The 23,687-nt window shown below is 54.3% G+C and overlaps 1 protein-coding gene across 1 annotated transcript in view; it reads left to right on the forward strand.

Moving 5' to 3' along the window:
- Positions 1-344: 344 nt before the first annotated feature.
- The window catches only part of LOC309601789 (uncharacterized protein), a gene marked incomplete at both ends in the record, with an annotated part of 28,103 nt that continues 4,760 nt past the window's right edge, over positions 345-23,687 (forward strand). The window contains 18 exon segments of the mRNA XM_082334913.1: positions 345-456; positions 3,978-4,035; positions 7,538-7,602; positions 9,156-9,335; positions 12,102-12,153; positions 12,656-12,779; positions 13,059-13,098; positions 13,704-13,804; positions 13,992-14,073; positions 14,343-14,485; positions 14,626-14,713; positions 15,329-15,399; positions 15,813-15,846; positions 16,604-16,701; positions 16,886-17,002; positions 21,122-21,138; positions 21,140-21,274; positions 22,724-22,835. Coding sequence (XP_082191039.1) covers positions 345-456; positions 3,978-4,035; positions 7,538-7,602; positions 9,156-9,335; positions 12,102-12,153; positions 12,656-12,779; positions 13,059-13,098; positions 13,704-13,804; positions 13,992-14,073; positions 14,343-14,485; positions 14,626-14,713; positions 15,329-15,399; positions 15,813-15,846; positions 16,604-16,701; positions 16,886-17,002; positions 21,122-21,138; positions 21,140-21,274; positions 22,724-22,835 — 1,629 coding nt within the window.

Raw genomic sequence — 23,687 nt, forward strand, 5'->3', positions numbered from 1 at the left:
GCCACTGGATCTGGAGGGAGAGAGGAGTGAGGAAGACCTGAGAAGGTTTTGGAGGTGTTTGTGGGAGCAGGGCTACAGGGGCCTGAGGTAGCCGGCGAAAAGGCTGGACCGAGGCACCCAGGAGACTCCCGTGAGCCTGGACCTGCTGCCTGTGGGCAGACGGGTGAGGAGCAGCCCTGCAGCTGGTGGGATGCTCTCTTTCCAAAGAGGAAGCTTCTTGCACCACATGTGATTTCCCTATGTGGCTGTTTCATTTCTGTGTCTGTACCTCTCCTGTGCTTGGTTACACATGTACCTTTCCTGAGCAGCTCAGAGTGAGTCCTGCCTGGGGACTTCATGCCAGTATGGTCCTGCTAGGGCTGGCTCTGGCCTTTCTCCTGGTCCTTGCCCCTCTGCTGCTTGCACGGGGACAGAAGGAGCCTGGTCCCAAGAACCAGGGAGGAGACAAGGAAGCAGGTAAGAGCAGGTTGTGTCTCTCTCTTCAAGGAAAGGTTTTGCTGCTCCTCTCCCTGCTTGTTTGCTACGTGGCTTTACCCTGTTCAGCCCCAGTGTGCTGGGAAAGCCTCTGCGAGCACCAGAGCTGCAGTGTCCTTCCAGGGTGTGGGCAGTGTCCCTGGGAACAGGAAGTGGCTGGTTCTCATTGCATGGTGGACAAACGAAGCTGGAGTACATAGCCTTCCCAGGGAAATCAGATCAATGTCCCAGTTGTAGGGGAAGGTGGTGCTGGTGCTCAGCAAAGACCTGGGGAGCTGCGAGATGAATCCTTGTGTTAGCTGGGATGCCTGCTCTCTCCTGTAGTCCCCGGGGTCGGGGGAGCTGTAGTTTGGTGGGATTGTTCTTGAACAGTGTTGTTCTGTTCTTTCTCCATGCCAGGAGGGCTAGGGGCACCTCCCAGGTCTCTGCTGGGCTCTTCCCACGGAGACTGTGTGCTTTCCTCCATGCTGTGCCCTGGGGTTGCCTGTACCTGTCAAGGTCCCCATGTGGTGCAGCAGGAGCAGCTGCTCTTTGCACCAGGGGCTAGGGGGCCTGAGGTGAGTCATTCTCTCTGCAGGGAAATGGGAGTAGAAGTGGCTTGCCAAGTCATCATATGGTTCATGAGTCATGTTACCCATTGCTGGTGGCTGGAGGGACGCTGCCCTTCCAGCAATGGGCATCCCTCAGCTATCTGGGGCAGGATGGAGTCTGTTTCCCTCATCTCAGCAGCAGCTCCTGCCCCTTTCTCCCATTCCCCACAGCCCATCCCTGACAAGCCCTCTCAATACTCACAGCTCTCCCCTCCTTGGCCTGAGGAGTCCCAGCTGGAGGAGGCTGTGATGGACTTGGTAGAGGCATTGGCTCTGAGTAGCTGGGGGAGATTTCTTGGATCTGTGTCTGCAGAAGAGGTGTGGAGCACCGAATTGAGGTTCTGTCTGTTATCCTCTACCATGCTGCTGGCATCTGCAGCACAGAAGGAGGGCGGTGGAATCTGGATTATGGGTAGCCTAGCAGAGCTGCAGGCAGGGGCAGAGCTTGCTTCCACTTGCACCGAAAGGAAAGCCCTCGTGCCAAGCCAAGCCCCCACAAGGGCTTTTGCTGCACTGTGCTCTTCAAGTGTCATCAAGGAATTATGTCTGCCATAGACGTGTGCTTTTTTCACTTTCTCTTCATGTTCTGTGTCCTTGCTGTTCAGCGATAGCCATGAATGACCAAATGACCCACGTGCATTTTCTAGACCAGACCTAGACAACAAAGGCTTGTGTTACTTCCTGACAGTGCCTATGGCCCAGTTTTGCTCACCTTCCTCTCCCCACTGAGGTTTGCATAAGACATCCTCGTGCTCCCATTGCTCTCACTTGCTACGTCCCCTCTTGTGCCTTGGCCTTGCCAGCTGTTTCCTCACTGGCTCTTGTTGATTTCTACTTCCTTAGTAGTTCAACCTACTTTTGACTGTGTCCTCTTGCATTGCAGGTCATAGTCAGCCTCCTGACTGAGCCAGGCTGTGCTCTTGCTGCATCCCCCATCCTCCTTCTGTATAAGGGTGTTTCTGCCTAGCCTTTCATATTGTACAGCATCTCAAGGACAGCCAGCCTTTGGGACCTGTTTCCTGACAAGTACCAACAGGAAAAAAATGTTCCTCCCCACATGTGGAAATCTGCTCTTTGAAGCGTGGTTCATTTTCCCACAGCAGAGGGATTTCCTCCCCACTGGCTGGTGTCCCTGATCAAACACTTGGTGCTGGGCAGGTAGCCCGGACTCTGCTGTGGTGGGAAGGATCCCATATTTCTCCCTGGGGCAGGAGTGTGAGGGCGTATGCACTGCTTCAGAAAAGTTTAATGATGGAAGGAGGGAAGGTGTGTGCCTAACTAGGCACGGACTGAGTCAGAGGTTTAAGGTCTGTCAAGGCTTTTGGCTGTTGCAGTGAAGTGCGCGATTGTCGTGGTTTAACCCCAGCTAGCAACTAAGCACCACGCAGCTGCTTGCTCACTCCCCCACCAGTGGGATGGGGGAGAGAATCGGAAGGGCAAAAGGGGAAAACTCGTGGGTTGAGATAAGAACAGTTTAATAACTAAAGTAAAATAAAAATAGAACAGTAGTAATAGTAATAATAACAATAATAATAAAACCAGGTAACAATAGTACAATAGTAATACAAAGCAAGCGATGATACACTCTACAATTGCTCACCACCCTCCGACCGATGCCCAGCATGTCCCCCCAAGCAGCGATTGTTGCCCCTCCCCTGGCCAACACCTCCCGCTCATATACTGAGCATGATGTCATGTGGTATGGAATAGCCCCTTAGCCAGCCTGGGTCAGCTGTCCTGGCTGTGCCCCCTCCCAGCTTCTTGTGCACCCGGCAGAGCATGGGAAGCTGAAAAGTCCTTGGCCAGTGTGAGAGCCACTTAGCACTACTTAGCAAGAACAAAACATCAGTGTATCGTTGACATTGTTCTCATCCTAAACCCAAAACACAGCCCCATACCGGCTACCAAGAAGAAAATTAACTCTATCCCAGCTGAAACCAGGACAGTGATCTGAGGGTGTTGGGAGGGATCCAGCTGCAAGAGAAGAAGTTTCCTATCTGGACAACACATGTGGTCTCAAAGGATGGGGGTGGTGGCCACTGTCCTTTGTGGCGAAGGGCCAGGGAGCAGGGTTGAGATGATGGCGTGAAAACCTGCTACCAGATAAGGGAAGTTTGGTGGTGACCCTGTTCCAGTTTAAGAGAGTGCAGCCCCATGAGTGCTGGCTGCCAGGAAGCGGGTAGTTGTAGAGATGCGTGTAGCTAGAGAGGTGTTTCATCCTATTTTATTGGAGGCCAACTCCTACCCGATGCCTCCTCACAGACTCAGTTTGCACTGGGTGAGCAAGTCTGGGTGACACGTCTACCAGAGGAGGACAAGGCAGATTCATTTTGGGTGTACAAAAAAGGCTGAGTGCACGGAGTGAGCTTTGTGGCTGGTGTTGTGAACGTAGATGTGGAGGTCTGAGGGCAGGCTGTCGGTGCTGGAAGCTGCCTCGTGGGGCCAGGTTGGGAGGGTGTGAAATGGCAGCAGAGGCCTGCTGAGCCTGGTGCACTCCCACAGCCCCTGTCTCTAGGAGAGAGAGCACAGGATAAAGCAGCATCCACTGGGCTCCTGGATCCCTCTGGCTGGGATCCCTCTGCAGCGAGTGGGCCTGCAGGAAACCCTCTGGCACTGCACCTGAGGGTGCAAGGAGGGTTAACGCACCTGGGGTCTGGGGCCTCATCCTGGGAGGTGCTCATCTCTGCCACCCCTCTCATGTGAGGGGGGCCAGAACCCCTCTGGACAGGGCCTACTCACCCCCGAGGACACTGCCAGAGCCCAGCAGTCCTCAGGGCTCTCCCTCATGTCCTTTGCACACAGGAAGATGTAAAGCTCCCTCCAACTGGGACCCCAAGCTGTGGTTTACCCTATGCCTTGAATGATTTGGTGCAGCTGAGCTGTGCTGTGGAGTATCTGCCATTGGTCCCCCAGATCAGATGCGTTTCCAGGGGGACTCAGACCTTGTGGAACGGGACTGCCACCTGCAAGGGTAAGCACAGCCCCGCATCACCCTGACACCGGGGTCCTGAGCTGGCGCCAGACAGGATGACAGGCCAGGAATGGGGGACCTGGATGCCTTGGCTTTCCCCCCTATCCTGGCAGTGCCAGGGCACCTTCTGTCTCAGCACTTTGCTGCCAGCAGCTGCAGGGGTCTGTGCTCCTGGGGAGGGGTTCAAAGACAGGAACCCTTCCTGGCCAGCATCTTCTGCCTCCTTGTGGATAGCTGCAGCTGTGAAGCTGGGAGGAGGAGTAGCTGGATGGGTTCAGCTTGAGGCTTTGGCACTTTGCCCTGCTTGAGAGTCCCACATTTCCCTGGGAAGCTTCTCTGGGGCTTGGGTGAGCTCTGGTGGGGGAGGCTGGTGCTGCTGCACTACTCACCTGGGCTTGAGGAGGGCCAAGAGAATGGGGTCTCAAGCACCCCATGGGTGGGTGGAACCCAGGGGAGGCTTCGGAGTCCTGGAGATAGGGGTGATGATAAGCCCTGTGCCCCTGAACAGTGCTTGGGCACATGGCCAAAGTGGTGGGAGTAGAGGGACCCCTGTGCGTGTTGGAGTGAGTGATCAGAGCCATGGGGGAGAGAAAGCACTACAGTTTTGGGAGCAGAAGCAGATGTGGGGCTGAGCCCCAAGGCTCTGGCCAACACTGGGCTGCCAGGTGGGGTGGGAGGGATGAGCTGCAGCCAGGTTTTTCTTTTGAATCAGGTGTCTGTGGGAGAGCAGAAAGCTGGCCCTTGTTGGTCTTGGCTGCCTCTCCCCAGCTGGGGTTACAGTGGGTGAACAGGTCAGGGCGACCTGTTGCTGGAGCTGTATGAGACCAGCTCATTTGAATCATAGAATCATTTAAGTTGGAAAAGACCCTTAAGATCCAACTGTTAACACTTCCAAGTCCACCACTAAACCATGTCCCTAAGCGCCACATCTACCCGTCTTTTAAATACCTCCAGGGATGGGGACTCAACCACTTCCCTGGGCAGCCTGTTCCAATGCTTGACAACCCTTTTGGTGAAGAAATTTTTCATAATATCCAACCTAAACCTTCCCTGGCGCAACTTGAGGCCATTTCCTCTCGTCCTATCACTTGCTACTTGGGCAAAGAGACTGACCCCCACCTCGCTACAACCTCTTTTCAGGTAGTTGGAGAGAGGGATAAGGTCTCCCCTCAGCCTCCTTTTCTCCAGTCTAAACAACCCCAGCTCCCTCAGCCGCTCCTCATAAGACTTGTGCTCCAGACCCTTCACCAGCTTCCTTGCCCTTCTTTGGACACACTCCAGCACCTCGATGTCCTTCTTGTAGTGAGGGGCCCAAAACTGAACACAGTATTTGAGGTGCGGCCTCACCGGTGCCGAGTACAAAGGGACAATCACTTCCCTAGTCCTGCTGGCCACACTATTTCTGATAGAAGCCAGGATGCTATTGGCCTTCTTGGTGAGTGTGGAAGAGGTTGGGTGTGCTGAGTGGGATACAAGCTGTGTGGCTTATGCCAGCGGAGGTGGGCAGCCCAGATCTCAGGCAGCTTCATCCAAAATGAGCTCTGAGAGGGGGAAGCCTGCAAGTCTGCAGAGATGGATGGGACTCTGTGTGGGGATGCTGCTTCCTCTTGTCCACTGTTCATCCTGCCACAATCCTCTTCTGCAAGCTAAATAAGCCATATTCCCTCAGCCTCTCCTTGTATTCCTATCCTGTTAGGATAGAAAACCTCATCTTTTCAGCAGTTTTGGGACTCACAGAGACTCTGGCAAAGTCTGGGACAGGGAAGTGCTCCCCTTCTAAGAGCCATCAGTGCTGCCTGGTGACTGCAGGGTTCCCTGACATCCCTTGCAAGGGTCAGCTCTAGCTGAGCTTGGGCTTTCCAAACACCATCTCTGCATGCACAGGCAGTGCTTCTCTTGCTTCTTTGCAGCCTCTCCTTCCACCTCCTATATAGTGTGTCTTGTGCTGCAGCTCAGTTCCATGTTTAGCCAAGCTGGTCCCCAAGTAGTTTAAAAAAGACTTTGTCCGTTTTCTCACCTGGGAAGGTGGGCACACTTGCACTGTGGTGTCACCCTTACTGGTCTCTCTCCTGGTCCTGACTCACAGGCTCCAATCAGGCCCTCGCCTGTTGCCCGTTCCATAGGAAAGCTCTAAACAAGCCAGCTCCAACCACCAGCATGCCACTGCCCTACCGGGGTGATGTCCTTGGAGCTGCAGACCCACAGTAGCCCCCTTCCCAGTGTGCTGACACTTGCCTCCCATCTGCCAGCATCCCAGTGAGACACAGGCTCCACTTTGCCACAGAGCAGAGGATTTATGGGTGCAATGAAGAGCTGGCAAAGACCTCTTCTCCCCGTCCTCCAATGCCTGACCAGTCCCTGTCCCTGAGAAGGACTCTCACACTTTCTCCCTGACCAGAAAGCACCCAAAACCCCAGCGGGATAAAAGAGTCCAGTTTGCACCAAGCAAAAGCAGTTACAAAGAGAACGAAGAACTGACGCTAACCTGCTCTGGAGATCTCAAGCCATCCCCCCCCAAGGTCAAACGTGCAAGGGAATTTCTATAAGTGAGTTCTGGAGATGCCTGGTGGGGCAGGAACAGCACAGGTGCCTGGATGCACATTGAGAGGGCCGTAGGGTGTATCGGTAAGTGAGGCAGCAGCAGCTCTCTCATGTCTCCTGTCTACCTTCACCCTCAATAGCCAGTTGTGAGATTGCCCGGCTGAGCAGCAGGCAGGTGACAGTCCCTCCTTGGTGCTATGTTGCCCGTGCAAACTGTTGAAGAGGACAGCCCAGACAGGAGACAAGAGACAAGGTAGTGCCAGCCGGGCAAGCTGGCAGCTCCTGCAGTGGTTCCTGAGCAGGCCAAGTGTGGGTCCCTGCAGATGGGCACCAGGGCCTGGGGCAGGATCCAGGGCCAGCACTGAGGTCCCCACAGAGGTGCCCTGGTCCTTGCTGTGCCTCCAGGTGCCACCCCAGAGTGCACAGGTCTGCTCGTCCCGCTGCTTGCCCATGTAGGTGAGGGACCCTGGGGACATCTCCTGCAGCCCCAGGAGTTGGAGGGAACTGAAGGGAGCCCTGAGTGCCCGGGGCTGGGTCAGCCCTTGGCATCAGGGCTGGAGGCTGTGGGGGATGCACCTGGGGGAAGAGCAATGCCCTCCCTCAGGTGATGGGGATGAGGGGCTGCCCTGGGGAAGGGACAGAGCTGTGCTGAGTGTGGGGATGGCCATGTGCAGGCAGCCCAGAGTTCGGGGGAGATGGGCAGGGAGAGACAACCCAGGAAACTCCCTGCTTCAGGCTGTTGTGGACGGCTAAGAGTGTCCACGGATACAAGTGGGTGGATGGGGGTGGTTCATGGACGAGTGATTCTTTCTGATTTGGGTGCGCAAGGAGAGCCCCCTCCCAGCAAGCCTTGCCGAGGGGTCATGTCATGGCAGATGGACGGGTCGCCTTCCCTCTTCCCTTCAGTGGCTGGAGGGATTGCTGGGGATTGCTGATACCCCACCACCTACCCCTGTTCCAGCTTATCACCTCCCACCTCAACTAACATCCACTTTCTCCTCTGCCAGAAACGTGCCAAAGACCATGGTGAGCCCCAAGACTCCAGCTGGGACCAGTCCAGGAGAATTACAAGAATAACAAAGAAGTGATGCTGAGCTGCCCTGAGGGTTTCCAGCCACCCTTCACCCACGTCAAATGTTCAGGGGAAGTCCAGCCATTCAGCAACGGGAAACACAGACCCATGGCTGGGAAGGGACAGCAGAGGTAGCTGGATCCACATTAAGTCCAGCGTGAAGTGCATCGGTAAGGGAGGCATCAGGAGCTCTCCTGGATGCCCCGTTCCACCCTTCCTGAGCAGGGGAAGGAAAACTGTGTGCGCACAGGAGGTTTCAGGCTCTCTGCTTGCCTGGGGAAACAGTAGGTGCTGCTGAAGGCAGTGTTGAGGCAGCCCCTGAGTCTGCTCTGTGCTTGCCCCAGGGCTCCAGGGAAGCCTCAACGGGCAGGGGACTGGTGCCATCCTCAGTTTCTGAGGGTCCTGGCAGGAAGGGGCTGTGGGATCAGGGCAGTGGCCAGAGCTGCCCATGCCAGGCCACGACAGAGTGCCCAGCGTGCAGGGTTCCAGCCTGCAATTCATGGGTGGGTGGGAGGTTCCTGGTGGAGGTGTATGGGTGACATGGGGCTCCCTGAGGTCTTCTGGCAAGAGCATGTGTTGAGGGGAGGAGGGGCTACAGTGCTGGAGGTCAGACAGGCATGCGTGGTAGAGGTGGCCAAAAGCATTGCCTCAGGGTCTGGGGGATCAGAGGGCTCTGCTCTCTGTGTCTTCTCAGCCCGTGCAGGCAGGGCAAAAGCCTGGCCTCCTTCCCATGTGCTGGCTTCCCCTCCTGGTCCCTGCTGCATGCCATCACCGGAGGAGTCAGCTTTTGGGCTCAGGGTTTATTGCCTTCTCAGGAGGCCTCAGGGTGTTGCGTTCCTCTGTGAGGGAGGCCAGGGCCAGCTTGTGTTGGTGTGGGAAGCCCAGTACGACATGCTGAAAGTCAGGAACGTGCTGTCCTCTGGCGCTGCCCGACACGCTGCATGCCCCATGACTCCTCAGGCTGGGCCACAGTGAGAGGGCTCGGGGCTGGTTCCCTGCAGGCAGTTGTGAGCACGGGGAGCGTGAGGACATGAGTGGGATGGGAAGGGGATGCTTCTCCTGTGGATCATTGAGCAGGGCCCGCGGGGGCAGCTCCATGCATGGCCCAAGCTTTCAGGGTGTTCTGCCCGGTCCCCTTGTAGCCTGTGCCAGTCCTTAATGTCGCACATTGCCAGGCTCAACCGAGAGAGCTGTGAGACCCCAGAGCCAAATGTTGAGCTCTGTGCATCCCTGTGCAAGCTTTGAGCATTGCATCCCAGGTGCCCTGAGTCCCTGGAGCTCTGGCTCCTCCTGGCCTTTCCTGGGAGGCCTGGGGGAAGCAGTGTGAGGCCCTTCTTGCCCTCCCCTTGCTGGGGACGTGGTGTGGGAGGGCTGCTCCATATGGTGTCCCGGAGCTCCATCCCTCACCCTGCTGTGCCAGGGAAGGGGATACCCCACTCCATCCCCCTAGCATGCCCTGCAGGGCCACCCTCTGCCCTGCTAATGACTTCCCATCTTGTTGGTGCAGAGAAATGCCAGAAGCCCCAGTGGGACCCCAGGTTTATCTTTGACCCAGACCGGCTATCCTATAACCCAAATGAAGTGGTGATGTTGAGGTGCCCTGAAGGGTACTGGTCGTCTTCTAGAGATCACCTGCGTGAAACTGAACCCAAGGCAAGGCTCCCCGATTCCTTGGAGCAGCTGGCTTGTGAGGAATGGCCTGGGCCACTGGCGCCCTATGGAGGGGAACATGACCTGTGTGGGTGAATGAGCGAACCAGCCACTCTCCCAGTGCTCTCAGTCTGTTCTCCCCAGGCAGGGAGAGCGGTGCTGGATGTGACCTGCATTGTTAGTGCCCTGTGCTTGGGGTGGTCAGGGCATGGCGTGGGCATTCACTCCAGAGAAAACTGCTGTTGATGCATCCCAGGTTTGTGTCTGCGCTGTTGGCAGCTGGGGCACCCTGCACAGTGCGGAGGGGGACAAGTCCTCCTCACTGTGCGTAGGGCCCCAGGCAGCGTGCCCAGACCAGCTGGATGGGTCTTTCTGGAGAAGAGCACGAGAATCCAGGAGCAAAAGGGCAGGACCCTGCTCTGGCTGCTGGGTTTGTTGGCTAAGTCATTGTTGGTACGAAAGGGACCAGTCACCTGATCAGTTGCTAGTCCCAGGGTGGTGGCTGCAGAGTGGCCACAAGTACTTGCTCTTACTCTCCCACAGTCACTGCAGCACCCAGAGTACCCCTGGGAACCGTCCAGGGCCAGAGGAGGGTGCAGGCAGTGCCCGAGTGTTGTCTGGGAGAAGGCAGGACGGCCTCATCGCCACTGTGCTGGGGACAGGCTAGTGAGGGAACACTGGGGATGATGGAGGTCTGCTGTAAGGCTGGGAAGGGAAGGGAAGGGAAGGGAAGGGAAGGGAAGGGAAGGGAAGGGAAGGGAAGGGAAGGGAAGGGAAGTGACCCTCTTGCAATGTTTCCTTCACAGAGGTCCTCCAGGTTGTCCCCGGGACCTTGCAGATTTCCACAAACAGCATCAAACTGAACTGGACCTGCAGGATCCCTGACGCCTGCCAGCGCATGTGGGCCACGTGCTGTCTGGCAGTGCCTTCCTCCCCTCCCTGTGAGGCTGAGGAGGTGAAGGGAGAGGAGAGGCTACACGGCCAGGAGGGAACATTTGCCTGTCCCCCTCTGCAGCTCTTCACTGTCTACAGTGTCATCATCTCAGGCTTGTCAGCCTGACCTCGGTGCCGGGAAAGGTCATGGAGCAGATCATCTTGAGTGCCATTATGCAGCAAGTGCGGGACAACCGAGGGATCGGGCCCAGCCAGCATGGGTTTATGAAAGGGAGATCCTGTTTCACTAACCTGGTCTCCTTCTATGACAAGGTGACCCGCTTAGTGGATGAGGGGAAGGCTGTGGATGTTGTCTACTTGGACTTTAGTAAGGCCTTTGACACAGTCTCCCACAGCATTCTCCTGGAGAAGCTGGCTGCTCACGGCTTGGATGGGTGCACTCTGCGCTGGGTTAAAAACTGGCTGGACGGCCGAGCCCAGAGAGTGGTGGTGAATGGAGTCAAATCCAGTTGGCGGCCGGTCACGAGTGGTGTTCCCCAGGGTTCAGTACTGGGGCCAGTCCTGTTCAACATCTTCATTGATGATCTGGATGAGGGGATTGAGTGCACCCTCAGGGAGTTTGCAGATGACACCAAGTTGGGTGGAAGTGTCGATCTGCTGGAGGGTAGGAAGGCCCTGCAGAGGGATCTGGACAGGCTGGATCGTTGGGCCGGGGCCAAGTGCATGAGATTCAACAAGGCTAAGTGCCGAGTCCTGCACTTGGGTCACAACCACCCTATGCAACGCTACAGGCTAGGGGAGGAGTGGCTGGAGAGCTGCCCGGCAGAAAAGGACCTGGGGGTGTTGGCTGACAGCCGCCTGAACATGAGCCAGCAGTGTGCCCAGGTGGCCAAGAGGGCCAATGGCATCCTGGCCTGTATCAAGAATAGTGTGGCCAGCAGGACCAGGGAGGTGATAGTGCCCCTGTACTTGGCACAGGTGAGGCCACACCTCGAGTACTGTGTTCAGTTTTGGGCCCCTCACTACAAGAAGGACATTGAGGTGCTGGAGCGTGTCCAAAGAAGGGCAAGGAAGCTGGTGAAGGGTCTGGAGCACAAGTCTTATGAGGAGCGGCTGAGGGAGCTGGGGTTGTTTAGTCTGGAGAAGAGGAGGCTGAGGGGAGACCTTATTGCTCTCTCCAACTACCTGAAAGGAGGTTGTAGCGAGGTGGGGGTCGGTCTCTTCTCCCTAGTAACAAGCGATAGGACAAGAGGAAACGGCCTCAAGCTGCGCCAGGGGAGGTTTAGGTTAGACATTAGGAAAAACTTCTTCACTGAGAGGGTGGTCAAGCATTGGAACAGGCTGCCCAGGGAAGTGGTTGAGTCTCCATCCCTGGAGGTATTTAAAGAACGGATAGATGTGGTGCTCGAGGACACGGTATAGATGGACTTGGCAGTGTTAGGTTGACGTTTGGACTCGATGATCTTAAGAGTCTTTTCCAACCTTGACGATTCTATGATCTCCCTGCCCCCCAGCACGATCCTGTTCACATGGCTGCTCAGGACAAAGGAAATGGGTATGTGCCCACCTACATGAAATATAAAGGTTCCCTTTGCCTGGCAGCTCAGCCCGAGCATCCGCTCCCTGCAGCGATGGTCCTGCGATCGGGGCTGCTCAGAGCTTGTGGGGCTGTGGGGAAGGGGCTGTGCAAGGCCTTGGAGCACAGCACGTCCCCACCTCACTCTCCCCCTCCTTACCACGCTGATGCTGCTTCTGCCACTGTGGCACATGCACCCTTTGTGGGGGACAAACCCTGCTTGGGGGGTCCCTTTGCAGCCTGTCCCCTGGGCCAGGAGCTGCCTGCACCCTGCTCTGGGCTCAGCCCCTCCTCACCAGCCCCATGCGTGACCCCATCCTCCTGTGCTTCCAGTGCTGGACAAACTGGAGAAGCTGTGGCTGGATGCCAGCATGGGGTCCCTCAGGTGAAAGGCGCTGTCCTCCTGCAAAGGGGAGATCATTGGATACCAGGTACCAGGGGACCGGATACCAGGTACCAGGGGACCATGGACTGCCCGCAGTCCCCCTCACCTTGCCAGGCACCTGTCTGCCTGGAGCTGTGTGCAGGCAGCCTGGATAGAGCGGGGAAGAGAAGGCTGTGATGAGTTGCAGGAGGAAAAAGTTCAGAGCTCCTCTTGTGAGGGATGTCACCGCAGTGCCTGCTGTGTTGCATTGCCATACTGGTGACCTGGCCTCAGGCTGCCACGGCATCCGTGACACCTCCCCATCCCAAGGGACAGCTGTGCTTCCCCTCTGCCCCATCGCCCGGCCCCCCAAGGGCTAGGTGAGGTGAGTGCAGCCCCTGGCAGCTCTGCTCTCCACAGTCCTGAGATGGGTTTCCCCACCGGCAGCACTTGCCCACAGCTGCCTCCATCCTGCTCTCCCTGTCCCCATTTCCCCCAGCCCTCTCACCGCCCTGCCTTGCAGGGAGCACCAGCTCATCGTGGCTGTGACGCACAACGGCACGGCGGTGGGAGGCACCTGCTCGGAGGAGCCACAGCCCTTCAACGCCAGCCAGCCCTTTCTCTGCCTCGTCCACCGCTCACAGCAGGTACCCATCACGGGGGGCTCCTGCTCCCCGGGGTCACTGCCAGCCAGGGCCAGGCCCCTTGGCTGGGTCTGGGCTGGCCGCCGAAGGCAAGTGGCAGTGCCGCACGGGCTTTGCTCCCAGCCTCTGCGCTGAGAGCCTGGGTGCCTTGGCAGGACAGTGTCTCCAGGGTCCTCATCCACAGCTGGGGCATTTGGTGGCCATGGGTGGGGAGGCCTTTGCCCCCAGGATGGGCAGCGGGGCAGGAGTGGCCTGAGCTCTCCCTCCCATCTCCTCCAACAGGCAGAGAAGTTCACCTGCATGTGGAACAGCTTCTCTGTTGGTAAGTAAGTGGGCTGCTCAGTCCCTGTGCCTGAGGCTCTCTCCCACATCCTCCCTTTTCCCAGCCTGGCTGCTGCTTCCCATGGAGAGGAGCTGGCCGAGCACAGGAGTGGCAGGGTCTCATTGGGGGGGGGCAGAGGAAACCTTTCGTTTCCCGTACATGGGGGTGCTGCTATAATCAACTCCTACTTCCATCTTCTTGGAAGCTCTCTGGATCTTGCCACTATGCTAGATGAGCTTTGGGCAATCTCGGGTCACTTGGGCAGGTGTGGCATAGCTGGCAACTGGATACTGTTCAGCATCCCTGCCATCATCGCATATTGCATCTTAGTTCTAGTGCCCCCCTGGTGCATGTGCAACCCCAGAAATGCAAACACCTCACCAGGCTCTGGCCACCCCTGGAGACAATCAGGGAGACAGGGCCCATGCTGAAGGTTATCACGCTAAGCAAACACCTATTCTTTCTGCACCAGTTTAGCTATTCCCCAATGCAAAGACTGTGATGGGAGATGAGGGAAGCTGCTTTTCACCCCATACCCCTATGGGATCTCCTGCCACCTGGTTCAGGCTGTGCGAGAGCCTGAGTCTGGGTTGTGCTGGTTGCAGGGCAGGAGCCTGTGCCTCTGCTGGGCAGGATGGCTGTGGTTATGGCTCTAACACTGGTCATGGCTCTCCTGGCACTGAAGATTTTCCTGCTCTTCAGGTCAGTATGTGCCTCACCTCTCCTGCTCTCTGTGCTTCCATGGGGCATTCAGCTCCTTGCGCTGTCAGGGAGTGTCCAAGTGGACTCTTAGATAAAGCAAGGTGGGAGACAGGGCTGTTGTTACATGGGCAACACCCTCTCCTCTGTCTTTCTCTTCTGCTGGTCTATGGGTCTGACTTGCTGTTTTGCAGGTGAAAGTACAACAGTTCAAAAACCTTGGAGAGCAACAGCATTATCCCCCTGAAGATGTCGAGGAGATGCAGTATGAGAAAAGTCTTGCTTGCCTTGTCTCGACAAGCTGTCTGTTAAAAGCATAGGCAGGTTGCTTACAGGTTCTGTAAGGTCCTTACAGGAACAGGGGGATCAGAGCTGGCTGGCATGGGGAAAGGGACACCTCCCAGGAGAGAGGGACCTGCATGGGGAGGGGCAGTCTAGGCTTTGGTGGGGTCCTGCCCACTGAAATGCCAGCTCAGTCCCAGCTGCAGTGCTCCAGAGCCAGTCGTCAAGTGCATGCTAAACTCCTGGCCTTGTGATCTCTGTAGGTGTGTGCAAGCTGAACACACAGATCCTGGTGGAGGAACTGCTGGAGGCTCTGAAGAGGTTTAAGAGGGCAGAAATAGAGGCAGAACAGACAGAGGATGAATCAATCAACAGCCATGGTGCTGGGCATCTAAGAGAGTATCAGGTCTGGTTTAGCTTTGTTTTCCCATCTGGCTGCACTGTCCACCCAGCCCTAACCCCTTCCTTGGGTGTGAAATACAGTCAGCCTTGGCCAGCCCCAGAACATGTGCTAATGCAGAATGCACTTGTCTTCTTCCTCTGCAGAAACTGGCCTCCACTTTGTTGCATCCCTGCGATGCCAGGAAGGAGCTGTGTAATCAGAGCAAGAACCGCTACAAGAGCATCATCCCATGTAAGCAGAGATCTCCAGGGGTTGGCACAGGCAATTGGAGGTGGCTGGGCAGTGCAGGGTGCTGGGCTGGTGTAGGTGCCCCTTCAGCTATTCAGCAATGCTGAGCTCCTCATCTCATCCTCTGTGGCCACTGAAACCCAGAGGGATTTTCCAAAATCGTCATGTTGGCTCCACTGTTTTATATCCAGCTGGAGAATCCTGTTCTGCACCTCAAATCTCCCTGCAAGCTTAATCATTCGCCATTGTATACCTGTTCCTGCTGTTAGTCATTGAACACCGCCATGTCCCATCCAGAGGTGGCTATTTGTGAGAAAGCGGAGGGAGTGACCCAATTTCTATCAAAGCTTAAAGCTCCTCTGGGCCCCACATGGTGTGGATATTTGTCCATTGCATTAATAGTCTTCCCCAAAAACATGTTGCATTTCCTGCTGTGCCATGTCAGCTTTCGTCTCGTTAGCTGTTCTTTGCCTCTGAACATGTCTTGAGGCCTGTAGTGCTGCTGAGGAGGGAGCAGTCAGTCTTGGGCTTTCCTAATTACATCCCCCTCCTTAAACAGTCACTTTGTTGATGCCCCAAAGAGACAGTCCACTGACTCCCATCTCCCTTCTCTTTCAGACAATCACTGCCATGCGGTGCTGCATCCCTCTGACGTGGGGAATGGCTACATCAATGCCAGCTACATGGATGTAGGTAGTGAGGAATAGCTGCCCTGGGCAGGGGGGGAGAGGTGCCTGGCTGCACTGGGCAAGGACAATCCTGCTCACATGGGTAGCCCCACGGTCTGGCACTTGCTGCCCTCAAGTGCTGGCAGATCTTGGGATGTCGCTTTCCTTGTGTCCTCTCTGAGCTGCCCAGAGTACTCTGGGTTTGTGTGCAATTCTCATCCTTAACAAAAAGGGACCTGCTCGCAATGTGAGAGGACAGGAGCCAAGATGCAGCCTCTGGGTACCCGCTCTATGTGCTGACTGGGAGTGGTGCTATGGAACACGCTGTGCTGAGGGCTCTGGGCTCTGGTGCCTGTGGGGATGGGTCCTTTATTTCATTCCTTGTTAAACATGTAACCTATGTGATTAGAGCTGTTTGAACCTCTCCCGCACAGAGCTACCAGAGTCCGCATTTCATTGAAGCTCAAGGTGGGTGCTCCCATCCCTCATACTCAGGAGATGCCAGTCCTGCTGAGAGCCATTTGGGGGGTGGGGAACTGGGACATCAGCCTAGGAGCTGTTAATGGCTCAGTCAAGGGCCCTGTATCTCCTGGGCCTCTGTCTTGGACAGTGGTTATGACTGCTGCAGGGCATGGAAGGCCTCAGTGGCAGTTTGGCAGTGACCAGCTGGTACCTGCACTGCCCAAGCTGAGGACATGGTCCTTCCACCCACAAGCCTGGCTTGTTCCCTTTGGCAGCTGGTATGACAGGGACAAGCCTGCAAATGCCTGACACATCCACACTCAGTGAACTCAGAGACAGGCTCCTTCCAACCGTGCAAAGCTGGGAAGGGTTAGTCTGCTCTGTGCAGCATGCAGTGAGGAGGTCTCAGGCTCCTTGCAAAGCTGCAGAAATGCTCTTCAGGAAATAGGACCCTAAATGTGGGAGCAGCTCATGGTCATCTTGAGGTTCTGGATGGGGAAGCTCCTGAAGCAGCAGTGAATCCCTGATGTACCCTGGGTTCACTTGCCCTCCCTCTTCCTTGTCCCAATTTCTAACACAGGTGATGAAGCCAAGGTGCCCAGCACCTCCTGCTAGGTGCTGCTGTGCCCAGGCTGTGCAGTGTTAGTCCCCTGGCAGAGGGAAACCCAGGGCTGTTCATAGCCTGGGAACGTCTGTGCCGTGCTTGGGAGCAGCTACACTCCCATGGCTTGGACACTGGCACAGGGCTCTTTTCTTCTCCAAGGCCCCTTGCCTGGGATGGTGGTGGATTTCTGGCAGATGGTCTGGCAGGAGAAGACCTCGGTCATTGTGATGCTGATGGGCTTAGTGGAGCAGAACAAGGTAGAGAAACCATCTCAGCCTGTGCTCAGCTCAGGCCTCCCCAGGGCCCAGGCTTCCTTGCCTGCTTTGCTTTGCTCCCAGTGTAGCCGTCAATAAGGGCAGAGAGCAGCTCCACACCACAGCTGGCTTGCAACGCTCCCCTAATGAGTTTGCTAGTGCTTAGTGGTCTTGCTGCTGTTAACAGACCAAGTGTGAGCAGTATTGGCCAGAGCAGGAGGAGGTCTATGGGGACTTCACCATGACACTCAACAACATCAGGACCACCATGGGCCTTGTCACATGTATCGTCTGCCTGCAGAAGGTAAGCCTGGCATGTAACTGTGATGGGGATGCAGGATGCTTCTGGGTTTCAGCAGCTGGTGGGAGCTGTCAGCCGAGAGACATTGTGGTGAGCCCTGCCTGGTCTCCAGCACTGGCAGGTCAGTGTTTCTATCACTGGATGCCATGCCAGGGCATTGCCCCAGGTTTCTATGCAAGGCAAAGGCAAGCAGTCAGCTCCAGTGGTCACCCCAGCTGAGTATGGACTGATGCACATGGGCAGATCCTGCATCCTTGAGGGCTTGGATGAAGTGATCACAAAGGGTATAAAAGCAGTTAAATGGTATAAAATGGCATCTCTCTACATCCAGGCTTTTCAGGATGATGGGACAGGTGCATGCCTGTCACCTGGGCTAATTTGAAGAGAGTCCACATTGAAGCTCCATGGTCACTTGCAGCTCCTAAACCTGAACAGAGAGTTTATAGAATCATAGAATCATTTAGATTGGAAAAGACCCTTAAGATCATTGAGTCCAACCGTTAACCTAACACTGCCAAGTCCACCACTAAACCATGTCCCTAAGCGCCACATCTACCCGTCTTTTAAATACCTCCAGGGATGGGGACTCAACCACTTCCCTGGGTAGCCTGTTCCAATGCTTGACCACCCTCTCGGTGAAGAAGTTTTTCCTAATATCCAGCCTAAACTTCCCCTGGCACAACTTGAGGCCGTTTCCTCTCGTCCTATCGCTTGTTACTTCGGAGAAGAGACAGACCCCCGCCTCGCTACAACCTCCTTTCAGGTAGTTGTACAGAGCAATAAGGTCTCCCCTCAGCCTCCTCTTCTCCAGACTAAACAACCCCAGCTCCCTCAGCCGCTCCTCATAAGACTTGTGCTCCAGACCCTTCACCAGCTTCCTTGCCCTTCTTTGGACACGCTCCAGCACCTCAATGTCCTTCTTGTAGTGAGGGGCCCAAAACTGAACACAGTACTCGAGGTGTGGCCTCACCTGTGCCAAGTACAGGGGGACAATCACCTCCCTGGTCCTGCTGGCCACACTATTCTTGATACAAGCCAGGATGCCATTGGCCCTCTTGGCCACCTGGGCATACTGCTGGCTCATGTTCAGGCGGCTGTCAGCCAACACCCCCAGGTCCTTTTCTGCCGGGCAGCTCTCCAGCCACTCCTCCCCAAGCCTGTAGCGTTGCATGGGGTTGTTGTGACCCAAGTGCAGGACCCGGTGCTTAGCCTTGTTGAACCTCATACAATTGGCCTTGGCCCATCAATCCAGCCTGTCCAGATCCCTGTGTAAAGCCTTTCTACCCTCTAGCAGATCAACACTCTGTTGAGGAAATTACACCACCTGCCAGGAATTATGCCACCATCAACAGGTCTCAGCCCTAGGTTCCTGCTCGAAGAAGAGGAGTCACCAATCCACTGAGTAAATAAGTGGTTTATTTATCCGACATGCAGAACAGCTCGAGCTGGGTGCCTCTGAAGAGGGACTGCGAACAAAGAAATCCCTAGGCAATTATACCCTTACAATCTAAATTCCCTACCCCTCACAGGACAGTTCTGAGGGTCTGGGGTCTTCCCATTCTTCATTGGGTCCCTTCATTGTCTCTAGATGGGCCATTTCTTCTCTTATCTCTAAGGTTGCTGCATCCTGTAGTGGCCTTCCTTGCTTCCTTATATTCCAGCTCGAACTGGATCTGGGGCCTTCTTTTACTTAACTAGGTTAAAGTTCAGCATATCTGGGTGAAAGTTCACAGTTTTTGGCCTAAGGCTTCAGCAAATTTAGCTACTAATGCTAACTAAGTTATGCTAAGCAAGTTCTATGTAAGTAATATATCAAATCGCACAACACACTCCCACCCAACTTGATGTCATCTGCAAACTTACTGAGGGTGCGCTCGATCCCCTCATCCAGATCACTGATAGAGATATTGAATAAAACTGGCCCCAATATTGGGCCCTGGGGAACACCACTTGTGACCAGCCACCAACTAGATTTAACTCCGTTCACCACAACTCTTTGGGCCCGGCCATCCAGCCCGTTTTTTACCCAGCGAAGAGTACACCCATCCAACCCATGAGCAGCCAGTTTCTCCAGGAGAATGCTGTGGGAAACAGTGTCAAAGGCTTTATTAATGGTTTAAGATAACTTAATGACATTTCTCATTGAAATTATGGAGAAAATCATACTGGGTGCTATGAAAGGCATTTAAAGAGCAATGCAATCATCAGGCACAGTCAACATGGGTTCACAACAGGGAAAGTCCTGTTTAACTAATTTGATATCCTTCTATGATAAGGTCACCCGCCTAGTGGATGAAGGGAAGGCGGTGGATGTAGTTTTTCTGGATTTTAGTAAGGCTTTTGATACTGTCCCTCACAGCATACTTCTGGACAAGTTGTCCAACTGTGAAATGAGCAGGTTCACAGTGCACTGGGTGAAGAACTGGCTGAAGGGCAGGATTCAAAGGGTTGTAGTGAATGGGGCTACATCTGGCTGGCGACTGGTCACCAGCAGTGTTCCTCAGGGCTCAATTCTAGGGCCAGTCCTGGTTAATATTTTTATCAATGATCTGGATGCAGGAGTTGAATGCACCATTAGCAAGTTTGCTGATGATACCAAACTGGGAGGTGCTGCTGACTCTCTTGAGGGACAAGAGGCCTTGCAGAGGGATCTAGATAGATTGGAGCATTGGGCTATGATTAACAGGATGACATTTAACAAGTTGAAATGCTGGATTCTGCACCTAGGGTGGAGTAATGCTGAGCACAAGTATAAACTGAGAGAGGAGTGGCTGGAGAGCAGCCCTGCAGAAAGGGATCTGGGGGTGCTGGTTGACAGCAGGCTCAACATGAGCCAGCAGTGTGCCCTGGCAGCCAAGAGGGCAAACCGCATCCTGGGGTGCATCAAACACAGTATAACCAGCCAGTCAAAAGAGGTGATTATTCCACTGTACTTAGCATTGGTGCAGCCTCACCTTGAGTACTGTGTGCAGTTCTGGGCCCCACAATTTAAGAAGGATGTTAAGGTCCTTGAATGCGTCCAGGGGAGGGCAACAAAGCTGGTGAAAGGGCTGGAAGGCATGTCCTATGAGGAGCGGCTAAGGACTCTGGGTTTGTTTAGTTTGGAGAGAAGGAGGCTGAGGGGCAACCTCATTGCTCTCTACAGCTTCCTGAGGAGGGGAAGTGGAGAGGGAGGCGCTGATCTCTCCTCCTTGGGATCCAGTGACAGGATGCGTGGGAACGGCTCAAACCTGTGTCAGGAGACATTCAGACTGGGCATTAGGAAGCATTTCTTTACCGAGAGGGTGGTCAGACACTGGAAGAGGCTTCCTAGAGAGGTGGTCGATGCCCCATGCCTGTCAGTGTTTAAGAGGCATTTGGGCAATGCCCTTAATACTATGCTTTAGCTTTTGGTCATCCCTGAAGTGGTCAGGCAGTTGGACTAGATGATTGTTCCTTCCAACTGAACTATTCTCTTCTCAAGATGGGTACTTCTGCTGAAGTTATACCTCAGATAATAAGCAGAAACTGAAGGAGCTGCAAGGAGGGGAAAACAGATACAAAATAAAGAAGTTGCAGTTATGCATATTCTTGTCTTTTTCTTGTCTTGCCCAGAGCAATGTCTAGCTGAAAGGTAAAGCTCCAAGAGCACCTGATGGTGAAACATAGCAATTCATTAGTTCAGGCCAAGTGAATGTGATGTTTAGGGAAAAAAATGCATGATGGGCTGGTATGAAAGTGACTACATTCATATCAGTGCAGTACCAGCCTTAGAAAATGCCTTATTTGGGGAAGCCAGGGCTTTTCAATGACTGTGGAAAGACTCTACGCTGAGATTATTTTTTTTTTTTTTCTCTGAGGCATAAGCTGCATTTACTGCTCTGAGTTCACTGTTCACAGTATGGGGAAGCAGAGAACAAACTGAATTGTGTGGCTGTGTGCTGGGTAAATTTGCCTTTTGCTGTCTGATGAGCTATAGTGGAGCAGTCATTGTGGTGGGGGTGCTGGGGGGAACACTGTGTGCTGGTGAATCCCTGCTGTGGTTTCCTGCACTGCTCCCTACTTGTTGGCATGCAATTACTTTGCACAATTTTCCAGGTTGGTTCCTGCTCCTTGCTCCCAGCCATGTTTCCCTCTTTGCAGGCAGGCTGTGCTCTCCCGAGTGATGGAGCAGTTTCACTACCTTCTGTGGCCAGACCAAGGGGTCCCCAGAAACCCTGCCCAACTCCTATGCTTAGTGGAGATGGTGAACAAGGTGCTGAACCTGGGTCAGAGCAATCTCAAACATGGATACAGGTTGGGCGATGTGTAGGATTGAGAGCGCCCCTGTGGAGAAGGACTTGGGGGTATTGGTGGATGAAAAACTGGACGTGAGCCAGCAATGTGTGCTAGCAGCCTGGAAAGCCAATCACATCCTGGGCTGCATCAAAAGAAGTGTGGCTAGCAGGTCGAGGGAGGTGATTCTACCCTTCTGCTCTGCTCTCGTGAGACCCTACCTGGAGTACTGTGTTCAGCTCTGGGGCCTCCAGCATAAGAAAGACATGGACCTGCTCGAGCAGGTCCAGAGGAGGGCCACGAAGATGATCAGGGGGCTGGAACACCTCCTGTATGAGGACAGGCTGAGAAAGTCAGGGTTGTTTAGCCTGGAGAAGAGAAGGCTCCGGGGAGACCTTATTGCAGCCTTTCAATACTTAAAGGGGGCTTATAAGAAAGATTGGGAGGGACTCTTTCTCAGGGAGTGTAGTGACAGGACAATGGGTAATGGTTTTAAACTGAAAGAGGGTAGATTTAGATTAGATATTGTCGTGGTTTAACCCCAGCCAGCAACTAAGCACTACACAGCCGCTCACTCACTCCCCCCACCCCAGTGGGATGGGGGAGAGAATTGGAAGGATGAAAGTCAGAAAACTCATGGGTTGAGATAAGAACAGTTTAATAATTGAAGTAAAATGAAATAGAATAGTAGTAGTAGTAGTAGTAGTAATAATAATAATATAATAATACAATAATAATATACAAAGCGTGATACACTATACAATTGCTCACCACCCGCCAATGGATGCCCAGCACATCCCCAAGCAGCGATTGCTGCCCCCCAACCAACTCCCCTCAGTTTATATACTGAGCATGATGTCATACGGTATGGAATAGCCCTTTGGCCAGTCTAGGTCAGCTGTCCTGGCTATGCCCCCTCCCAGCTTCTTGTGCACCTGGCAGAGCATGGGAGGCTGAAAAGTCCTTGACTGGTGTAAGCACCACTTAGCAAGAACCAAAACATCAGTGTGTTATCAACATTATTCTCATCCTAAATCCAAAACACAGCACTATACCAGCTACTAGGAAGAAAATTAACTGTATCCCAGCTGAAACCAGGACAAATATAAGGAAGAAATTCTTTACTGTGAGGGTGGTGAGACACTGGAATAGGTTGCCCAGAGAAGTTGTGGATGCGCCATCCCTGGAAGTGTTCAAGGCCAGGTTGGACGGGGCTTTGAGCAGCCTGATCTAGTGGAAGGTATCCCTGCCCATGGCAGGGGGGTTGGAACTAGATGATCTTTAAGGTCCCTTCCAACCCAAACCATTCTGTGATTCTATGATTCTATGATTCTATGAACAAGAGGGGGTTGGAAGCACCTGCCAGACCCATGCTGTTGCACTGCAGGTACTGGGCTGGGAGCGCTTGGGTGCCAGGGCAAGGCTGGACAGGGCAGTGCTGAACCTCACTTTTCTGTGTCCTCAGCACAGAGATCAGGCCCTGGACTTCCTCCTGAAGATGGGGAAGGCCGAGAGGAAGGTGGATGTGTTTCACTGCATGCAGAGGCTGTGGGAGCAGCGAGTCAGCATGGTGCAGACCAAGGTGAGGAGAGTTACCTGCTCCCTACACTGTCAGGCTGCAGATCTGCTTCCCACTCTTCCCAGGGATGTGGCGTGCAAAGCCACACTGGCCATGCCATTCATGGTCTAGCCACAGGGACTGGAGCTGCCAGGTGATGGACACTGCAGGATCTTGTTTTCAATGCTGTGTCCAAATCTACTCGGGATCCATGTTCCCCTGAGACCCTCTGAGGTGCCAGCAGCATTCATATGCACCAGTCATCCTAGTATAGAAGGGCTGTCTTGTAGGCAAGGAGCATGCACAAGAGTCCATGTGTCCTTCAGGCTTTCAGGATATCTGCCCTTGTGGCATCTTCTGGGCAGCAGTGTCCTGGCTTAGGGACTACATCCCCATGTCTGCCCAGTGCTGGGACCGTTTGGAGGAAACTATAGGTTTGGCGGGACCATCTAGCTGCTTGTAGGAGGACAAACTAGTGTCATGGTTTAACCCCAGTCGACAACTAAGTACCACACAGGCGCTTGCTCACCCGCCTCCCCCCCATCTCATGGTGGGATGGGGGAGAAAATCGGAAAAAAAAAGTAAAATCCGTGGGTTGAGATACAGATCCTGTATCCCTGACTCAAAAACCCTAGGGGTCAACCTCGAGTCTCCCCTGGTGCTTTCTGCCAGAGGCTCCAGGTAGGGCCGTTCTCCCCAGCTGCGGTGTAGAGCACATTTTTTACATCTTGCCCTGCCTGGACTGGCCCAAGGGCTACTGCATGGACTATCTCCTGTTTAATTTGTTCAAAGGCTTGTCGTTGCTCAGGGCTCCATTTAAAATCGTTCTTCTTCCGGGTCACTTGATAGAGAGGGCTTACGATCAGACTGTAATTT

Source organism: Platalea leucorodia, assembly GCF_965183815.1.
Source record: "Platalea leucorodia genome assembly, chromosome: W".
NCBI classification, from domain to species: Eukaryota; Metazoa; Chordata; class Aves; order Pelecaniformes; family Threskiornithidae; genus Platalea; species Platalea leucorodia.